Source organism: Mastigoproctus giganteus, chromosome 8 (assembly GCF_048544385.1).
Source record: "Mastigoproctus giganteus isolate SK-2022 chromosome 8, ASM4854438v1, whole genome shotgun sequence".
Lineage (NCBI taxonomy): Eukaryota > Metazoa > Arthropoda > Arachnida > Uropygi > Thelyphonidae > Mastigoproctus > Mastigoproctus giganteus.
In genome coordinates, this window is record NC_143582.1 from 176425096 (window position 1) to 176443326 (window position 18231).

Below are 18231 nucleotides of genomic sequence, written 5' to 3' on the forward strand. Positions count from 1 at the left end.
TGAGGCACCCAGAAGATTATTTAAGTACTCTGGCAGGCTCCACCACCTAATTTCCAAGGTATTCAGTGGCAAGGCCTAAAAAAAAGGGGGGGGGGTTGTACACTAGAATTTGGCCGAAAGAGATTTACAAGAAAGCAGTAGAATTTAGACGTTGATTAGGATTTGACAGCATTGTTAAGGGGTGTACTCAGTCGGTTTAGTGAGGGGAGAGACTGAAGACTGGGGGAAAAACAGATAGAAGAATCGGAACGATAGAGTAGGCATGCCCAAAGAAGTCAATGGAGACAAGTCCCACTAGGCGAATTATGGGGGGAGGCAGGGAGGAGAGGAGACAGAGCCCTGTCTTCCCCCTCCCTCCCCCACCTGGGAATGGGGTTTTAAAGGGAACCGGTTAGAGTACCCAGTTCAGATCGTCAATGCCATGTGGCAGCAAAGCCGCAGAATGTCTTCGTTGGTGATGGTTGTCATGTCCAAGTAGCGTCGAATCTGGTAGGAAGGTGGAGACGAGTCCCACTAGGCGAAGTATGGGGGGGGAGAGGCAGGGAGGATGACAGACAAAGCCCTGTCTCCTCTGCCCATCCAGCTCTGGGGGTGGGATATGTTAGCTGGCAGTGGGGAACCCACTGGGCGAAGGGATGGGAGAGACACACATTTACTTCATTCATAATCTGCATTCTCACTCTACTTGCATTCTCTTTTTCTTTTTTCTTTTCTTCTTCCAAGTTTCTCATATATATATATATATATATACACACAGTGAAACTTCCCTTTAACGGACAGCCATGGGGAATGAAAATCTGCCCGTTAGAGAGAAGTGTCCGCTAACAAGAAGTCTGAGGGAAAAAAAAAAAAAAAGAAAGAAAGAAAAATCGTTAAACGTTTAATGTAAAATTAAATTAAATTATATACAGATTTTGCACAATATTTTTGTAAATAATATACATACAATTGTGCAATGCATATTATGACTTTATCTTAAGAAAAATACATACAGTAATCACTTATTTTCTTCTGCACCAGAGGATTTCAGTGGCAAGGCTGATAATTTTGTTTTCAACATTTGTTTGGAGTGAAGAAACCATCGAAAGTCCTTCAGTATCTTCTTCAGCGGCGAAAAACATTTTTAAAAACAGTTCACGACAGTTTGTTTTCTAATTCCATTTACTGAAGAGGAAATTCATTGAATCGCATCTAGGATGCTGATTTTCTTTGTAAGGTCACTCGCACATGTTACATCGTTCATGTTTGCAATGAGATGTCTTAAAACACGTTTTCTGTAGTGAAGTTTAAAATTTTTTATTATCCCTTGATCCAAGGGCTGACACTCTGCAGATGTGTTTGGTGGCAGAAAAACGATTTGAATGTTGGACAATTCAATGTGCGGGTGAGATGCAGCATTATCCACGAAAAGAATAATTTTTATGTTTTGACGAATCATGTTTTGGTTAAAGTGACTTATCCATTCGCTCATGATATCTCGTGTCATCCACGCTTTTTTATTAGACTTCCAATCAACATTCAAAAGATTCAACTTTATGCCCTTGAAACAACGAGAATTTTGTGGTTTTCCTATAATAAGAGGTTGTTCAAAGTCTCCCAGTATATTTGTACGCAATAGTACAGTCAAGCGTTCCTTAGAAATTTTTCCGCCCTGGCACTTTTCGTTTTTTAGACTCATTGTTTTTTCAGGAAGAGCTTTAAAAAACATCCCTGTTTCGTCACAGTTGTAAATATCCTTATCTTCAAAATCACGACATAACACTTCCAATTTTACGGTCCACTCTGTTACAACCCCAGTATCAACAGATCCACCTTCACCACTTATGGTTTTCCAAGAAATTTTATGCCGAGTTTTGAACTTGTCTAGCCATCCCACAGAAGCTTTGAACTCATTTACTCCCATAGATGTCGCAACCTCCAAAGCCTTTTCACTAATAATAGGCCCATTAATGGGAATTTTTTTAGCACGTGCGCGACAAAATCACTCATACGTAACATTGTCAATTTGAAGTCCAACAGTTTTTGGGAATGATTTTTGAACCTGATCATTTCCGTGTTGCCAAAATTGTTTGAGCAGTTCATTTTTTTCCTTTAGGATGTTGCTTACCTGCGTCTTCCCGATTTTGAATTTTGCAGCGAGATTGCGAACTCTATTTTTTTGACGATCATATGCATTAATGAGTTCGACTTTATCTTTTAAAGTTAAATGTTTACGAGAAGACATTGTGCACTTCACACGACACTGAACAAAACTGAAAACTGAAACTCAAAAGACGAAAGGCCAACCAAATTCACCCCGCCCCCTGCACACACCGAATTCATCAGAAGTTTTACACGTGCCTTAAAAATTCTTGAAAAGGGTTTACAACCGCGACGTAAACCTTGATAAACCTTGATCTTCAGAGAATCGGAAATAGAAAATAGATTGAGGCAATATGTGGAAGAAAAATTCCTAGAAAAAGGGCCGTGAGCTCTCCCGCAGTCCGTTATGGGGAGATCAAATTAAGTGCTAATCTAAACGAAACAGTGCAGATTGCTTGTCCGCGTACGTTACAGAGAATGTCCGCTAGACAGAAGCTGAAAACACATTAAAACCAATAGAGGTGAGTTGGGGAATTTGAAAATATCCGTTGTAGAGAGAGATGTCCGTTAACGAGAGGTGTCCGTTAGGAGAAGTTTCACTGTATATAGTTATTATAGTAAAAGTATAATATGTACTATTATAGATACTGAATATGTGTAATAAACATAAAAGTATACTGCGGGCCATTAGGCCAAAATAACTTATAAAGGCTATGATAGCCTGTGTAGGTCTACAATGCCATACCCTGGAAATTATACTTTTACTATAATAACTAGATTACAGACTGATGTAATGTTCAATCTACTATTGATGGCATTAATCTGATCTGGAAAAAAACTTTTACATTTATCCCTACTTTTTATATTTATATATATATATATATATATATATATATATATATATATATATATATACACGTATAATATACGTGTGTATATATATATACACACACGTTTTTTTTTTTTTTTTCTCACTCACACTCATCTTTTTCTCACACACCAGAGGGGTGGGATGCAATGATGTGTAGTGTAAATTTAAATACTGATTAAAACTATGGTTAGTGTGTACTTAACTGTAGCATTTATGGTATGTGTTCTTTTTCTTACACACTTACACTTTCATTTCATTTATTCAACTCTTGCTCTCTGGGCACCTCAACTTACTGTTATTCTTCAGTTGTGGTGCAGGCTACGGGAGAATGTAGTGATGGTGTTTGTTAGTAAATGTTTGTTATTATATATAAAGTAATGTAAGTTATTTTTAACTTTGTATTCTTTTGGCCAATTACATTTGCTCATTCACTCTCTCTTTCCCTCATGCTAGGTCACTCTTTCTTTCACCAAAACTGCCATTTATTCCCTTTTATCATAATTCCTAGTTCAGTCAGTGCCCAGCCTATTTATTCTGTCTTTCATTCTCATTCATTCAACATTGCATCCCCTTGCTACTAGCTTACTGATATTTTTCATATCTCTAAATAGGCCTACAAGGCTGGGACAATTCATGTTGATGATTAAGCTTCACACCAGCCAGAACATAAATAAATCGTATTGGATTTATGTTCTGTTCAATACTCTAACTAAAAACACTTTATTTATAACAAAATAAATATAAAATAGATATATATTTACAATAAAAATATAAATAACACTGATAAAATATACTAAAAACCTTGGAATTAAAAGCGATAAAATTTGCTGTAGTTTTCGGAGGCAGCATTCTCCTTCCTCAGCAGCTGAGGAAGGAGAATGCTGCCTCCGAAAGCTACAGCAAATTTTATCGCTTTTAATTTCAAGGTTTTTAGTATATTTTATCAGTGTTATTTATATTTTTATTGTAAATATATATCTATTTTATTATAAATAAAGTGTTTTTAGTTAGAGTATTGGATTTATTTATCTTCTGGCTGGTGTGAAGCTTAATCATCAACATGATATTTTTCAGCTAATCTGTTTCCCTGGCTGCCTGTACATCTCCCTCCCCTACATGGTTAATTATTTGGTGTGGGGGCCCCCAGATTCCCACACATTATTATTAGCCATATGGTACAAGGAAGCCTGGTGCTTATGCTGCACCAGCCAAAAAAAAAAATTCCCAAGTTACTCCCGTGTGTGTGTGTGTGTGAGAGAGAGAGAGAGAGAGAGAGAGAGAGAGAGAGAGAGAGAAGAATGATGATATCCAGCTCAGGACCCTAGGTTTGCCAAGCCCATACTCACCAGATGTGAGCACATGGCAGGTTAGTCCTTGGGAGTTTTGTCATGTTAGGTTTCTGTCAGGGTGCAGAATACTGCTATCCTGACAGTTTTTAAGTCATCGTCTTAAATCATACCTGTATAATTTCTCACTTTCTTTGCCAAGTAGATCAAATGGGGGTAAAAAGTTAATTTTGAATCAAAGACCACTCCAAGATATTTTAGTTCTGTTACCATTTTTATAGTGGTTGTGTTAATTTTGATTTGTGGACGTCTTCTTATGTCCAAATTGCTTTTTAGAAGTATTTCTTTGGTTTTTCAGGCGATATTTTTAGCATGTGCATTTGTGCCCACTCCTGTAGCTGCAAGAGGGCAGAATTTGATCTTTGCTCTACAACCGCTCGCGTATTACTGCGTACAAGGAAAATCATGTCATCTGCAAAGGCCAGGCTTTCTACGGTGCCCAGATCCCAGGCCAGAAATTCTTCCAGAACAATGTTCCAGAAGAAAGGACCAAAGATTGAACCCTGTGGGCAGCCTTTATTCACAGGGCATTTCAATTCCTGAAACCTTGTGTGTACTGAGACACTTCTGTCTGAAAGGTAGCTGTTTATTACTTTATAGAGGTTTTGTGTGGCATTTGCCTGGCGGAGTCTCCTAAGGACACTAGGCCACCAGAGTGAGTCAAATGCCCCAGCAAAGTCAGTGAGATTGCCAGCATATATTTCTCCTCTGAGTTTTTAACTGTTTTCAGTAGGTGGTGAATAGTATCCTCCGTAGAGTTGTCCTGCTTAAAACCATATTGATTGTTGCAATGTAAACCTGCTTCCATGTAGTATTGAGCTAATCTACTATATATTAACCTTTCATACATTTTCCCTAGTACGGGGGTAGGGCTATTGGTCTGTATGATTTGGGATCAGTAGATGGTTTCTTGAGAATTAATCTTAACGCAGCTTTTTTCCATATTTTTGGGGATATACCTTCTGTCATACAGTTATTATATAATGCTATTTCTGATAATTTTTTGATAATCTCAACCTCTAAGATGTCAAAAACCTGGGCATTTATTGTTTTTGGTTTTAGATAGTGCTATTTCTAAGTCTTGTGTAGTAAACAGGGGTTCAATATTGGCTTTGTCATATTTAATGTTGAATAATACTGTCTAGGATGTTATTTACAGATTCCGCCCAACACAGAGTTGGGGCTCCGTCTGGTTTGACAGTAGTTTCCAAGACATCTCTTGGCAGCTTGTTGGTCACTATTCTGTAAACAACTCCCCAAGGGTTATTGTTTCCAGTAATTCCCATCAAGTGCCTCCAGCATTCCTTTTTCTTGTCTCTTGTGAGGGCTGTATACTAATTCCTGAGAGTTCTATAAGAATCTCTCAGTGCATCCACCTCATTTTGTGGCCAAGATGTTCTGTCTCTTTGAAAATTTCTCCTCACCTGGTGCACCCTTCTGAGTATAGTCAGTTCAGGGCACCACCACCAGGGAACTGCCTGCTGCCTCGGTTTTTTCTGTGTGATAGGCAGGTTGGCTGTTTTTGTTAAAATGTTTGTCATAGTCAGTGCTTGCTCATCCAGGCTACAGTTGCCTGATCCAGACCACTCATTTTCCTGTTTTTGCAGCTCAGCTGCTGAGCATTCTGCAAAAATCTGCCAGTTTGCCCTTTTGAGGTTATACCTTTTGATATCCAACAAGGAGTGTTGGGTTATTTGTAATTGCCTGTTTAGTTTGAAGGTGATGGCTCTATGATTTGATGTGGTTCAGGCTGGCTGGACACACCAGACTGTAATTTTATAGGCTATTGAATTGGTGGCAAGAGTGACATCAGTGTCACTCTCCCACATGGTACTGCTAAAAGTCGGTAAGTTATTAGGTTGATTTATCACTTGAAAGGGTGAGGTGGCTATAAAATCTGACAATATCTGGCCATTGTGTGTGTGTGTGTGTGTTTGCCTGCTCTGTCTTCTGTCTGGCTATACCGGCAGTTAACATCAGGACACACTATGATATTTGCTGTAGATAGTAGGTCTGTGATTGCTTGTAAATATTCTATTGGGATTTATATCTTTGCCAAGTCTGGAATAAAGTGAGATAACAGAACTGCCCCACAGCACTAGTGATATGAGCACACACTGCTGTTGGGGAGCAGAGGTGAACCACCTTTTTGACTGTAAGGTCAGTGTTTTTAACTACTATTGCTGTAGAAGGGACACCCGAGGTACATTCTATGATTTTGTAGTTTCTTGGGTATTGTTGAACCCTACTCATGTGTTTATGCTTCTTGGAGTACCAAGATGTCTATGTAATTTTCTTCTAATTTGAGCTTAATCTGATCTACAACATCTCTTGCTCTTTGAGCATTCAATTGGACGAGATTTAGAGCGCTAGTCATGTTTATATTTTCAATCTGGCTTATAATTGGTCCTAGATTGTATGTTTACCAATTTTTTTATAGCAGGGGCATTTGTCATCCCTGATGCTGTGTGCATAGTCAGTCAGCCATGCTGCCTTGCAGGTAGCATGGCTGACTTACAAGTCTCAGCGGCCAAAGCACTCTTTGGCTGCTGAGACTTGTAATTGTGGCCAGTGACCCCAGACAGGTTCTTTTTGACTGCAGTATTGACCATACTTATGACATTTAAAACACTTTTGTATGGGGAAATGTTCCCTGAATCTATGGCTGGTCCAGCCAGCATAGATTCTTTGTTGTTCCTGCAGTGCCTTCCATGTTTTAGGTGTAATTTCTGCTATGTTAAATAATCCATTTATTTTGCTTTTGGTTCCTCTTTTTGGAAGGAATTCAGCAGCAAATTTATCTATTATCATTATTCTTCTGAAGTTTTTATAGTATATATCCATCATTAGGTCTTTTTCTAATGTTGCCTCTGGTGCATCAAAAATTAAGATGTGAGGATTTTTTCCTCACATCTTAATTTTTCTTTATTTGGCTTTTCTGTTTTAAGCCCAAGTTTTGTGACTTCAGGTATTGCCTCCACCTTTTTTAAACCCTCTTTATTCGCTACTTCCAGTAGCACGCCATTTTCTTTCACTTTTCTCATACTGTTAATTTTTATGTCCTTTAAGTAGGAGTTTAGTTGTGTCATCACTGTTTCTTTGACAGCCCACTGGATTTGTGGTCTGAATCAGACATTGCTTTTAGTATGACAATATTTGTTTCTTTATTTCTAGATGTTTGCTTTGTCTTGTTAACCTCCTTCAGCTGTGTAGCCACTGTTTTATTTGCCCTTCCTACTTGGGCATAACTTAATGTGTTGATCTCTTTATAATTATTTTTTTTATTCTGTCACAGTTTCCACTTTGGTTTTTAAAACTCTGTTTTCTGTGTTCAACTCTATGACTCTGCTTCAAGACAGTCCAGCAGTTGACTATCTGTAGTCTTGTTGCAGATGTTATTCTATTTGTTTGCCTGTCAAGAAAGTCTTCTAGGTAAAGTTTTAACTCTTTAATTTGTTTGATTGGGTCTTGAATCTAGTTAACGGTTTCAAACCTTATTTCCTCTTCTGTTTTGTTATCTGTATTTTCTTTGTACTGTTTGATTTGTCCCTTTTTTTGCCCTTTTCATACCAAGAGGACCTGAAGGACATGCGTTATTTATTTGCTCATTATTGTTGGGGGTTCTTTCCCTTAAAACTGATATTTGAGTCTGGGATATCCTCTATATTTAAGTCAGGGTTGTCTCCTGGTTTCTGCATTTTTTCATCCATATTTATATCCTTTCCAGCTGTTCTGTCCATATTATATTGTTTCTTCCATTGGGAGAAATAATTTGATGTGTCTGTTCAAAATTATACCTGTTATAACCAAAGTAATGGGATTTCCCGGTTTTGGCGGGAAAATCGCCTTGAACAATCTTAAAAACTAAAAATATCATAAATCTGTATCACATTTACCTACAAGAATAATGAACATTTAACTACTGTTCATTTACCTACAAGAATAACGGACATTTACCTACTGTTCATTTACAAGAATACCAGACAATCCTAATCATACAGCCAACACACTTGATATTTTTCTCACAAACAACCCTTCTAATTACATGGTTGAAGTGAGAGGTCCTTTAGGCACTTCAGATCACAACTTGGTGATTGTCTCTTCTCCAATGGAGCCTTTATCTCATGGCTATTCCCAACTTCGTGTTGTTTGGCATTACAAGAATGCAAAATGGGATGACCTGCGAGATTTCTTTTCTTCTTTTCCTTGGTCGGATTACTGTTTCAAAACTTCTGATGTCAACGTTTGCTCAGATCATGTCAGTGAAAGTATTCTTGTCAGAATGGAATCCTTTATCCCACACTCCACTTTAAAATCTCGTCCTTTATCTAAACCTTGGTTTTCCAATAAATGTGCTAGGGCTATTCAAGAGAAGTACGTTGCATATCGTAATTGGCTTGTTTCTAATTCTTCAGTGTCATTTTCTGCCTACACCAAAGCTCACAACAATTGTAAAGCAGTTATTAATCAGTTTCAAACAGGCTAAGAGTAGAAAACTTGCTTCTTGCCCTAATGGTAGCCAAGCACTCTGGTCTCTTGCCAAAGCTATTGGCCGCAACTTTTGCCCATCTCTGCTCCCACCTCTGTCCAAACCAGATGGTTCTGTTGTCACTTCAGCCAAGGATAAAGCTGACCTGCTAGCATCCCATTTTTCTTCCAACTCATGTATTAATGATCTTGGTAAAACACCTCCCACCATTCCCAACATGCTCCATTCAGTGCCTCTTGTGGTCTTCCATCAAAAGGATGTCAGAAGGATTTTGACGAATCTTGATGCTAAGAAAGCTCCAGGTCCCGATGGTATTTCTCCACTTGTTCTCAAAACCTGTGCTCCTGAACTTACTCCTATTCTTTGCCGCCTTTTTCCACTTTCTTATTCCAAAGGTGTTTTTACTTCTGCTTGCGGAAAGGTCAGGGAATGACCACCTCATATCATCGGAGCAATATGGCTTTAGTTGCTAATGCTCCTAAAAAACAAATAACAACAACATATCCAGCCAGTTCCTAAAAAGGGTGACAAATCTCTCCCATCCAATTATCGTCCCATTGCAATTACTTCTACTCTTTCTAAAGTAATGGAGAAATCAATTAACTGCCAACTCTTAAACTACCTAGAAACCTTCCATCTGATCAACAATCGCCAGTATGGATTCCGTCAGTGTCAATCTACTTGTGATATTCTGGCTTATGTTACCCATTTATGGACTAATTCAATGGAAAGGCTTGGTGCTCTTGACATCTCAAAGGCTTTCGATCATATTTGGCATAAAGATCTTCTAAACAAACTTCCATCTTATGATTTGCCAACTGTTTTTTGTAATTGGTTATCCGATTTCTAGGCAAAATCATTTTGCCTAGAAATCGGAGCGCCACTAAAGATAATCATAGGAGCAGAAGAATCCTTTTTGCGAGATATAAGACAAGACTGAGTTTTAGAAGGGTTGAAATCAACTAAGTTGTCTTTGCCCCACTGGAGAATTACCTGAAGATCAGAATTTAAGGAATTGGTAGAAGATTTTCTAGCCGTTGAAGCTGCTTGGGCAGGACATGGTTTCTCGAAATGGAAAGTGGAATGCAATGTGCTATCATCGGCAAAACTATGGATAGGATTTCCAGTCATTTGAAGAAGGTCATTAATATACAAGAGGAAAAGAGTGGGGGAAAGAACTGAACCTTGGGGGACACTGGCATTAGTGGAGAAGTTAGAAGACAGAGAGCCATCTACCATCACCCTCAGTGAGCAATCAGAGAGAAAACTGGATAACCAATTACTAAACCATAAGATGGAAGCGTGTTTAGAAGACCTTTATGCCAAACATGATCGAAAGCCTTTGAGATGTCAAGAGCAACTACTTGTGTTTCACCAAACCTTTCCATTGAATTAGTCCAGAATATCACCAGTGGATCGACACTGACAGAATCCATACTGACGATCGTTGATCAGACGGAAAGTTTCAAGGTAGTTTAAGAGTTGGCAGTTAATTGATTTCTCCATTACTTTAGAAAGAGTAGAAGTAATTGCAATGGGACGATAATTGGATGGGAGGGGTTCATCACCCTTTTTAAGAACTGGCTGGATATGAGCAAATTTCCAAGCAGAAGGAAAAACACCTTTGGAATAAGAAAGTGAAAAATGGCGGCAAAGAACAGGAGTAAGTTCAGGAGCACAGGTTTTGAGAACAAGTGGAAAAATACCATCGGGATCTGGAGCTTTCTTAGCATCAAGATTTGTCAAAATCCTTCTGACATTCTTTTGATGGAAGACTACAGGAGGCATTGAATGGAGCGTGTTGGGAATGGTGGGAGGCGTTTTTCCAAGATCATTACTAATATATGAGTTGGAAGAAAAATGGGATGCTAGCAGGTTAGCTTTATCCTTGGCTGAAGTGATAACAGAACCATCTGGTTTGGACAGAAGTGGAAGCAGTGATGGGCAAAAGTTGCAGCCAACAGCTTTGGCAAGAGACCAGAATTCTCGGCTACCATTAGGGTAAGAAGCAAGTTTTCTACTCTTAGCTTGTTCAAACTCTAGTTTGGACTGATTAATAACTGCTTTACAATTGTTGTGTGCTTTGGTGTACGTAGAAAATGAAACCAAAAAATTAGAAACAAGCTAATTACGATATGCAACATTCTTCTCTTGAACAGCCTTAGCACATTTATTGGAAAACCAAGGTTTAGATAAAGGACGAGATTTTAAAGTGGAGTGTGGGATAAAGGATTCCATTCCTGCAAGAATAATTTCACTGACATGATCTGAGCAAACGTTGACATCAGAAGTTTTGAAACAGTAATCCGACCAAGGAAAAGAAGAAAAGAAATTTCACAGGTCATCCCGTTTTGCATTCTTGTAATGCCAAACAACACAAGGTTGGGAATAGCCATGAGATAAGTTGTAATCTGAAGTGCCTAAGGGACCTCTCACTTCGACCGTGTACTTAGAAGGGTTGTTTGTGAGAAAAAGATCAAGCGTGTTGGCTGTATGATTAGGATTGTCCGGTATTCTTGTAGATAAATGAACAATCTGTGCAAGGTCATTAGTAATTGCAAAAGCCTCAGCATCTCGACCAGCTGGATCGGTGTGACTAGAAAACGGAAGCCAGCTGGAGTTGTGAACATTAAAATCACCAAGGAAAATTACCTCACCGTTAGGCAAGTTGGACTGGAGAAAGTCAAGTTGCAAAGAGAGGAAGTCAAAGAGCTCCAAGTGATTAGTGGAGTTGGGAGAATGGTAGAGACAACAGATGAGGTAGAGAGATTTTAAGCCAGAGAAGATCAAAGAGAAGAGATTCCAAATTGCCAAGTCTCTGACAGGGAATATCAGAATGGACATATGCACAAGTACCACCTTTGAGGCGGAAGGAATCATACAGCGAATAATTTGGGCATCTGAGATGAGCAGTAGTTGAATCAACCGATAACTGAGATTCTGTCAAAAAAAGTACATGGGGGTTTGGCAGACTGCAAATGGAAATGGACATCGTTGAGATTAGAATTGAGACCATGTATATTTGTGAAACGAATTAGTAAGTACTTGGGAGGCTTAGATCTTTTTGCAGATAAGCTTGCTCTATTAGTTTGACAATTCATGGTGTATTCAATAGTAAGGAAAAGTGGGTGGGACATGCTGTATGAAGTAATGAAATTTTTGGATATGGCGTACACATGGCCTTAACAATGCTCCCCGCATACACAGTACTTGGACTCCCTCCAGTCACTATCTGGCAGAGTAGAGGTACCAAGATTATACACTAGCTGATCCGGAAGCCTCCTAGAGAGTTACGAATAGGTTCGGTCCGGTGTACTAACTAGCGGCTGGCCTGCGAACACCGTTTTAGAGCTTTACCCTCAAAATGTAAGAAATATTGGATCTCACCACGATGTTCATCATAACCTCAAAAGTCATCAATCATACTCTATGATGGAAGAGATAGGGAAGGTTTGACCGGAACTTAGCTCTAGAGACTAAACATGGGTTCCACCACTTCAAGCCTCCAAAAAGCAAAGTGGTGGTATTGCACCAGTTGATGAGTCATCTACCACCTAGTACTGCCTGGTAACATAGAGGGGTGGCATTCCTCCATGTGGTGTGGGCACCACACCTCGACCCCTGCTTACGTTGGTTCACACCTGGGTGGTCACACCTGGGTGGTCACCCACTATGTACTTGTGCATGGAGGTTATACCGAGGATTACTAAAAGTCCCACCATCGTGAAGGTGCAAGCAGAGGATCTGAATGTGACAGACCGTCCTGACTTTGCCGTAATTGGGTCCACTTGACTTGAGTGTCACCCGAATATCAGTTCCATCAGCGTTTTAGACTCCCAGGTAGCAAATACAGCTTGTCTGGGCTATCTGAGAGAATGTCTGTGACAACCTCAAAGATCTCAACCTCACCTAGATGCAAAAAAAAAAAAAAAAAAAAAAAAACATGATATACTGAGATTTCAGAAAAACCTTTGACACTGTCCTACATACAAGACTGCTATACACATTGCAGAACAGTGTAACATACGACAAGTTCATGCTATGGTTAAAGGGATAGTTAAATGGGAGAAGACAAAAGTTTGTTACTAATGTCATTAGTGAAGTTTCCAGAGATCTTTTGTTCTTTTCTTTATTTATTAATGATATTGATGAAGGCATATTAGGCTTAATGTCTACGTTTGTAGTGGTAGTAGAGGCATGTGTGAAAATGCAAGAAAGGAAGCTTATGCAGCATCAGCCAAAAAAAAAAAAAACCACTTTACACATCCATTCCCTCTAAACATTTGTTTAGTAACTCCTTGAATTTATTTAAGCTAACACTTTCAATGACAGATGGAAGTTTGTTCCAGCAATCAACTACCTGCTGGCTGAAGGCAAACTTCCACACATCTCTTCTACAACTGTTTCCTCAATTTAATTTATGCCCCCTCAGGTTTGTAATCTGAGGAAAAATCCCATCAGAATTGAGCCTGCTCAATCCATTCAAGGCCTTATACACCTCAATCAGATCACCTCGCAGGTGCCTAGTCTCCAGACGCTGCAATTTGCAGAACTGAAGCCTTTCTTACTAAGATGACCCCTTCGTTTCCCCTTGTTGCCTTTCTCTGTATTCGTTCAAGCAACTGTATATCTTTCCGAAAATGACACCTCCAGATGAAGTACTCAAGGTGTGGCCTGACCATAGCCTTACACAAAGGGATAATTATCTCTTTTTCCCTACTAACAAAATTCCTATATATCATTGACAATACTCCATGTCCTGCTCTGGCAGCCTGTCTGCACTGCTCAGAAAATTTCATATCTGACTGCATAATTACTCCCAGTTCTTTTTCATTTTCTACCACCTTAAGTGTAGTACACACAGTTGGTATGTTTCTCTAGGGTTACTTTTTGAACAAAGGAACTGGATGCAAATTACTTTTTGCATCCAGTTCCTTTGTGACCACATCATAGTATCTAATCAAATTGGTCAGACAAGACTTCTCCTTAACAAACCCATGCTGTGTCTGAGTCTTGTTTAGGTGATCCTGTATCACCTGTTTAACCAGTGACTCCATTATTTCCCCCGGAACAGAAGCAAACCCCATGCCATGTCTGAATTATTGTCAAAGCTATACAGGAAGTTTTTCAGTAGGGATAAGGTGATTATCTTATTAGCTGTGGTTAGGCAATGTCTTGAGTACTGCATACAGGTCTGAAGGTCTTATTTAATAATGATGTTGGTCTGCTGGAATGGGTGCAGGGAAGATCAACAACATTGAGGAGGAGGAAAAAGTGTGCTCTTACTAGTAAAGTCTTCAATTTGCAAATTCCATTTGGATAATATGCACCAATAAAGAGATCTGATTGAGGTGTTTATGACTTTTAATGCTGATGCATGAGTGGGCAGAAATTCAGATTGAGGAAAGATTATTGCAGGATAGATGAGCAGAAATTTGCCTTCATCCAGCTGGTAGTTGAATGGAATAAACTTCCATCTGGTGTTGTGGAAGTGAGTAGTTTGAATAATTTCAAATTTCATTTGTTAGAGGGGATGGACAGGTTAAAATTTTTTGTTTTCTTGTCTCATTTGTCACTAATAATACTAATACCATTTCTGAGATTGGCTATTATCCAAGCAACGAAGAAGTTTTTTCTTCTTTGTGCTGATTTGCTGAATCTGATGGCTCTTTCTTTGGATAACTTGAAGTAATAATTCAGGTCAATTAAAAAAAAAATACATATGTATATATAATAGTGATGTCAGCTAAACTGTTATATTGAATATAATAAGCAGGTTTTTCTTTTTGACATAGTTAAATATTCACTTTAAAACCAAGATGAAAATAAATTTAAATAGCCATTTTCTATATTTACTTATATCTTAAAAAATAAAACTAGAAAAATAGTTTTCAATTTATTTCAGTGACTCCAGTGAGGATGATGATGATGATGATGACGACGACGATGATGAAGCCGATTCCACTGGTAAGCATATTCTTAGATATAATTACTTTTCATACAAGGATAACAGTTTGATTCATATAATCAGTGATGTGAATCCATTTATATTGCTCCAGATATGTTTTTTTTTTTCTCTACAAAATTATCATGGAATAGTATACAAAGTCATTTTTGAATCTTTTCAGCAAGTTCATTTTAAAATTAAGATAGTTTAATTATTCTAAAACGTGACAACTTCAGAAAATATAAAATGAAATTGTTATTGATTAATTTTTGATATTTGTTTGGACAGTATGAATTTTCTGTTATAAATAAATTCAGATATGTCCAGCAGTTGAAGCTCCCCACCCCTTTGAGTAAGTATCCCCCATAACCGATGATTTGAATGTTCATGCTTTAAATGTTTAAAGAAAATTATTTTCAAATAAAGTATGCAACAAGGAGTTATGTTCAACAGAAACCCATTGATGATGTAACTACTTACATTACCAATGAGATACTAACTGCAGCTAAAGATTCCATTCTAAAATCATGACCCCACAAGTGCTCCAAAATTCTCCTTTCTACTTCTGATTCTCTCTCTCAGGGTAGGCGCCTGCGTAGCCAGGTGGGCAGGAGAAGCAGTGCATAGCACACATTTCTTGATTAGACCGAGGTTCGAGCCCGTGACCACCAAATACGGAGGATCCGGAAAGGTCAGGGAATGACCACTGCATATCCCTGGAGCAATATTGCCTTAGTTGCTAATGTGCCTAAAAACCAAATAATAACAACAACAACAACTCTCAGGGTAACTTAGAAATTTTGTTTGGCTGGTGCATTATAAGCCTCAGGTTTCCTTGCACCATATGGCTAATAATAATAATAATGATAATAATAATAATAATAATAAGCCATAAACACCTATGCGGTCCCAGTTCTAACATACTCCTTCGGGGTCATAGATTGAACTTACACTAAGCTGGAGGATATCATAAGAAAGGCAAGGACAATGATAACCAAGAACTGCCAACACCACTCGAAATCTGCCATGGAGAGACTGACAATTGCCCAGAAAGAAGGAGGAAGAGGCCTGATAGACCTCATTGAGCAACAGAAGAAAGCAATAGTTAACCTGAAGGATTACTTTCAGAAACACACAGCAGCACTCCAGCAGGCCATAAAGAAGATAGACAAGCGGTATACCCCACTCAACCTAAGCAAGGAGTCTCCCCCAACCAGGCGGTACAAACAAAGCAAGAAAGGTGGGCAGAGAAGACACTCCATGACAGACACTACAATGCACTCCATTAAGATCACATAGATAAAATTGCTTCCAATGCATGGCTCATAAGTGGGACGCTCTTCCCTGAGACTGAAGGATTCATGCTCACCATCCAAGACCAGGAACTATAGAAATTACATCACCTAGGAACCCGGAGTGTCCGATGACACATGTCGACGATGTCACCTGGCCTCAGAAACGATCCAACACATCACTGTGGGATGCATGGTGATCACCCAGACTAAGTACACTCATAGACACGATCAGGCAGCCAGGATAATACGTCAGAAGCTAGCAAGGAAATACAGTTGATCAAAGAAAGTGTACCATACTACAAGTAGGAACCCTAGCCAGTATTAGAGACCCCAACCCACAAGCTGTACTGGGACCATGCCATAATAACTGATAGGACAATCCCGCACAACAGACATAACCCTTGTGGACAAGAAGGAAAAGGCTGCCTATCTGATTGACATAGCGGTTCCCAACACTGGTAACCTGCAGAAAACCCATGGGGATAAAATCAGAAAGTACACAAACCTAAGACAGGAGATCAAAGAGATGTGGCATATGGAACAAATAACGACCATCCTGATCATCATGTCAACCACAGGTGTGGTGCCAAAGACCCTACATAACAGCCTAGCAGCAATAGGTCTCCCAGTGAACACTTACAAGGAACTCCAGAAAGTCACAATCCTGAACACCTGTAGGATAGTCAGAAAGTTCCTTGACCAACAGTAACACCAGACATAACAACAACCACCCTGTGTACTTGGTAGCAATATCTGTCACGAGGTGGAACCCCCAATCAGGGAGAAATAATATAAGAGCAACAACAACAATAATAATAATTATTATCATTATTATAATAGTACTGCCTGGAGTCCATACTACAAGCCAGAGAGTTCCTCGACCAACAGTAACACCAGACATAACAACAACCACCCTGTGTACTTGGTAACAATACCCGTCACAAGGTGGAACCCACAATCAGGGAAAATAATAATAACTGGTGGAATACAGAATGCTCTGATGCTAAACATGAGAAAAACCATTCAAGGTTCCTACCACCAGTAATCTAATTGAATATAAAAGATTTAAAGCCAAAGTAATGCAGATTAGATGGCCCCAGGTGCCAAGCAATTCTGCCAGTAAATTAGTGCTATTTCTTTCTTCGGAAATAAAATCATTTCCTTAATTTTAGCATTACATTAACGCTGAATTCATTCAGTAAAGAAAACACTTTACTAGATAAGAAGGAAAAGTAACCTTCTTTCTTCTCTTAATTTTTTAATTTTATTACTAACCCACTACCGCTTGGTCACAAAGGTGGCACTGCTCCTGCCTCCTAGGCGTCTCCGTAGCCAGGTGGGAAGGAGCAGCAGTGCGTAGCACACGCTTCTTGATTAGACCCAGGTTTGAGCCGGTCACCACCAAATACGGAGGATGCGGAAAGGTCAGGTTTGTTTGTTGTTTGTTATTTGGTTTTTAGGAGCATTAGCAACTAAGGCCATATTGCTCCGGGATATGCGGTGGTCATTCCCTGACCTTTCCGCATCCTCCGTATTTGGTTGTGACGGGATGGGCTCGAACCCCGGTCTAATCAAGAAGCATGTGCTACGCACTGCTGCTCCTTCCCACCTGGCTATGGAGGTGCCAAAAGATCAGGGAATGACCAATGCATATCCCAGAGCAATATGGCCTTAGTTGCTAATGCGCCTAAAAAACCAAATAACATAACAATAACAACAGCTCCTGCCTCCAAGTGGTGGGGCCAGTAACCTGGAAGGGGAAAAGCTCTCCCTTCCAGGGCAAAATGGAGCAAATAGTTCCTAAACCAGAAATCCACTGGGTGCATTAATGAGACCCTTATGGAGCAAAAACAATCGGAGCCTGATTTTGTTGCAGGTAAACCTCAAAAGACCGATGTAGCCAAAATCAGAACTCCGACCTTCCTTATCATCCACTTAACCGAAGAACAACCTATTGGCAAACTCTAGCCATTTCTAGCGCAGAAATGATTAGAAAGCATAATAGACACCCCCAAGATAGTTCTTCACATAAGATCAGGAGATTTACTGGTTGAAGTTGCCACTGCTCGACAGCATGAGCAACTGCTGAAACTAAAAACGTTTGGTGGAACTTCCTTTACGGTTTCACCACACATTTCCCTGAACGTGTCAGATGAAGAGCTAAAACAAGAACAACGAAATCAAGGAGTAATCAATGTAAG

The 18231-nt window shown here is 39.3% G+C and overlaps 1 protein-coding gene across 1 annotated transcript in view; it reads left to right on the forward strand.

The window, feature by feature from the left end:
* Positions 1-18231, forward strand: part of LOC150082029 (rho guanine nucleotide exchange factor 17-like) — an 862761-nt gene that overhangs the window by 718269 nt on the left and 126261 nt on the right. Inside the window, exon 19 of the mRNA XM_090380403.1 lies at positions 14694-14755. Coding sequence (XP_090236529.1) covers positions 14694-14755 — 62 coding nt within the window. The remainder of the gene's footprint in view (positions 1-14693; positions 14756-18231) is intronic.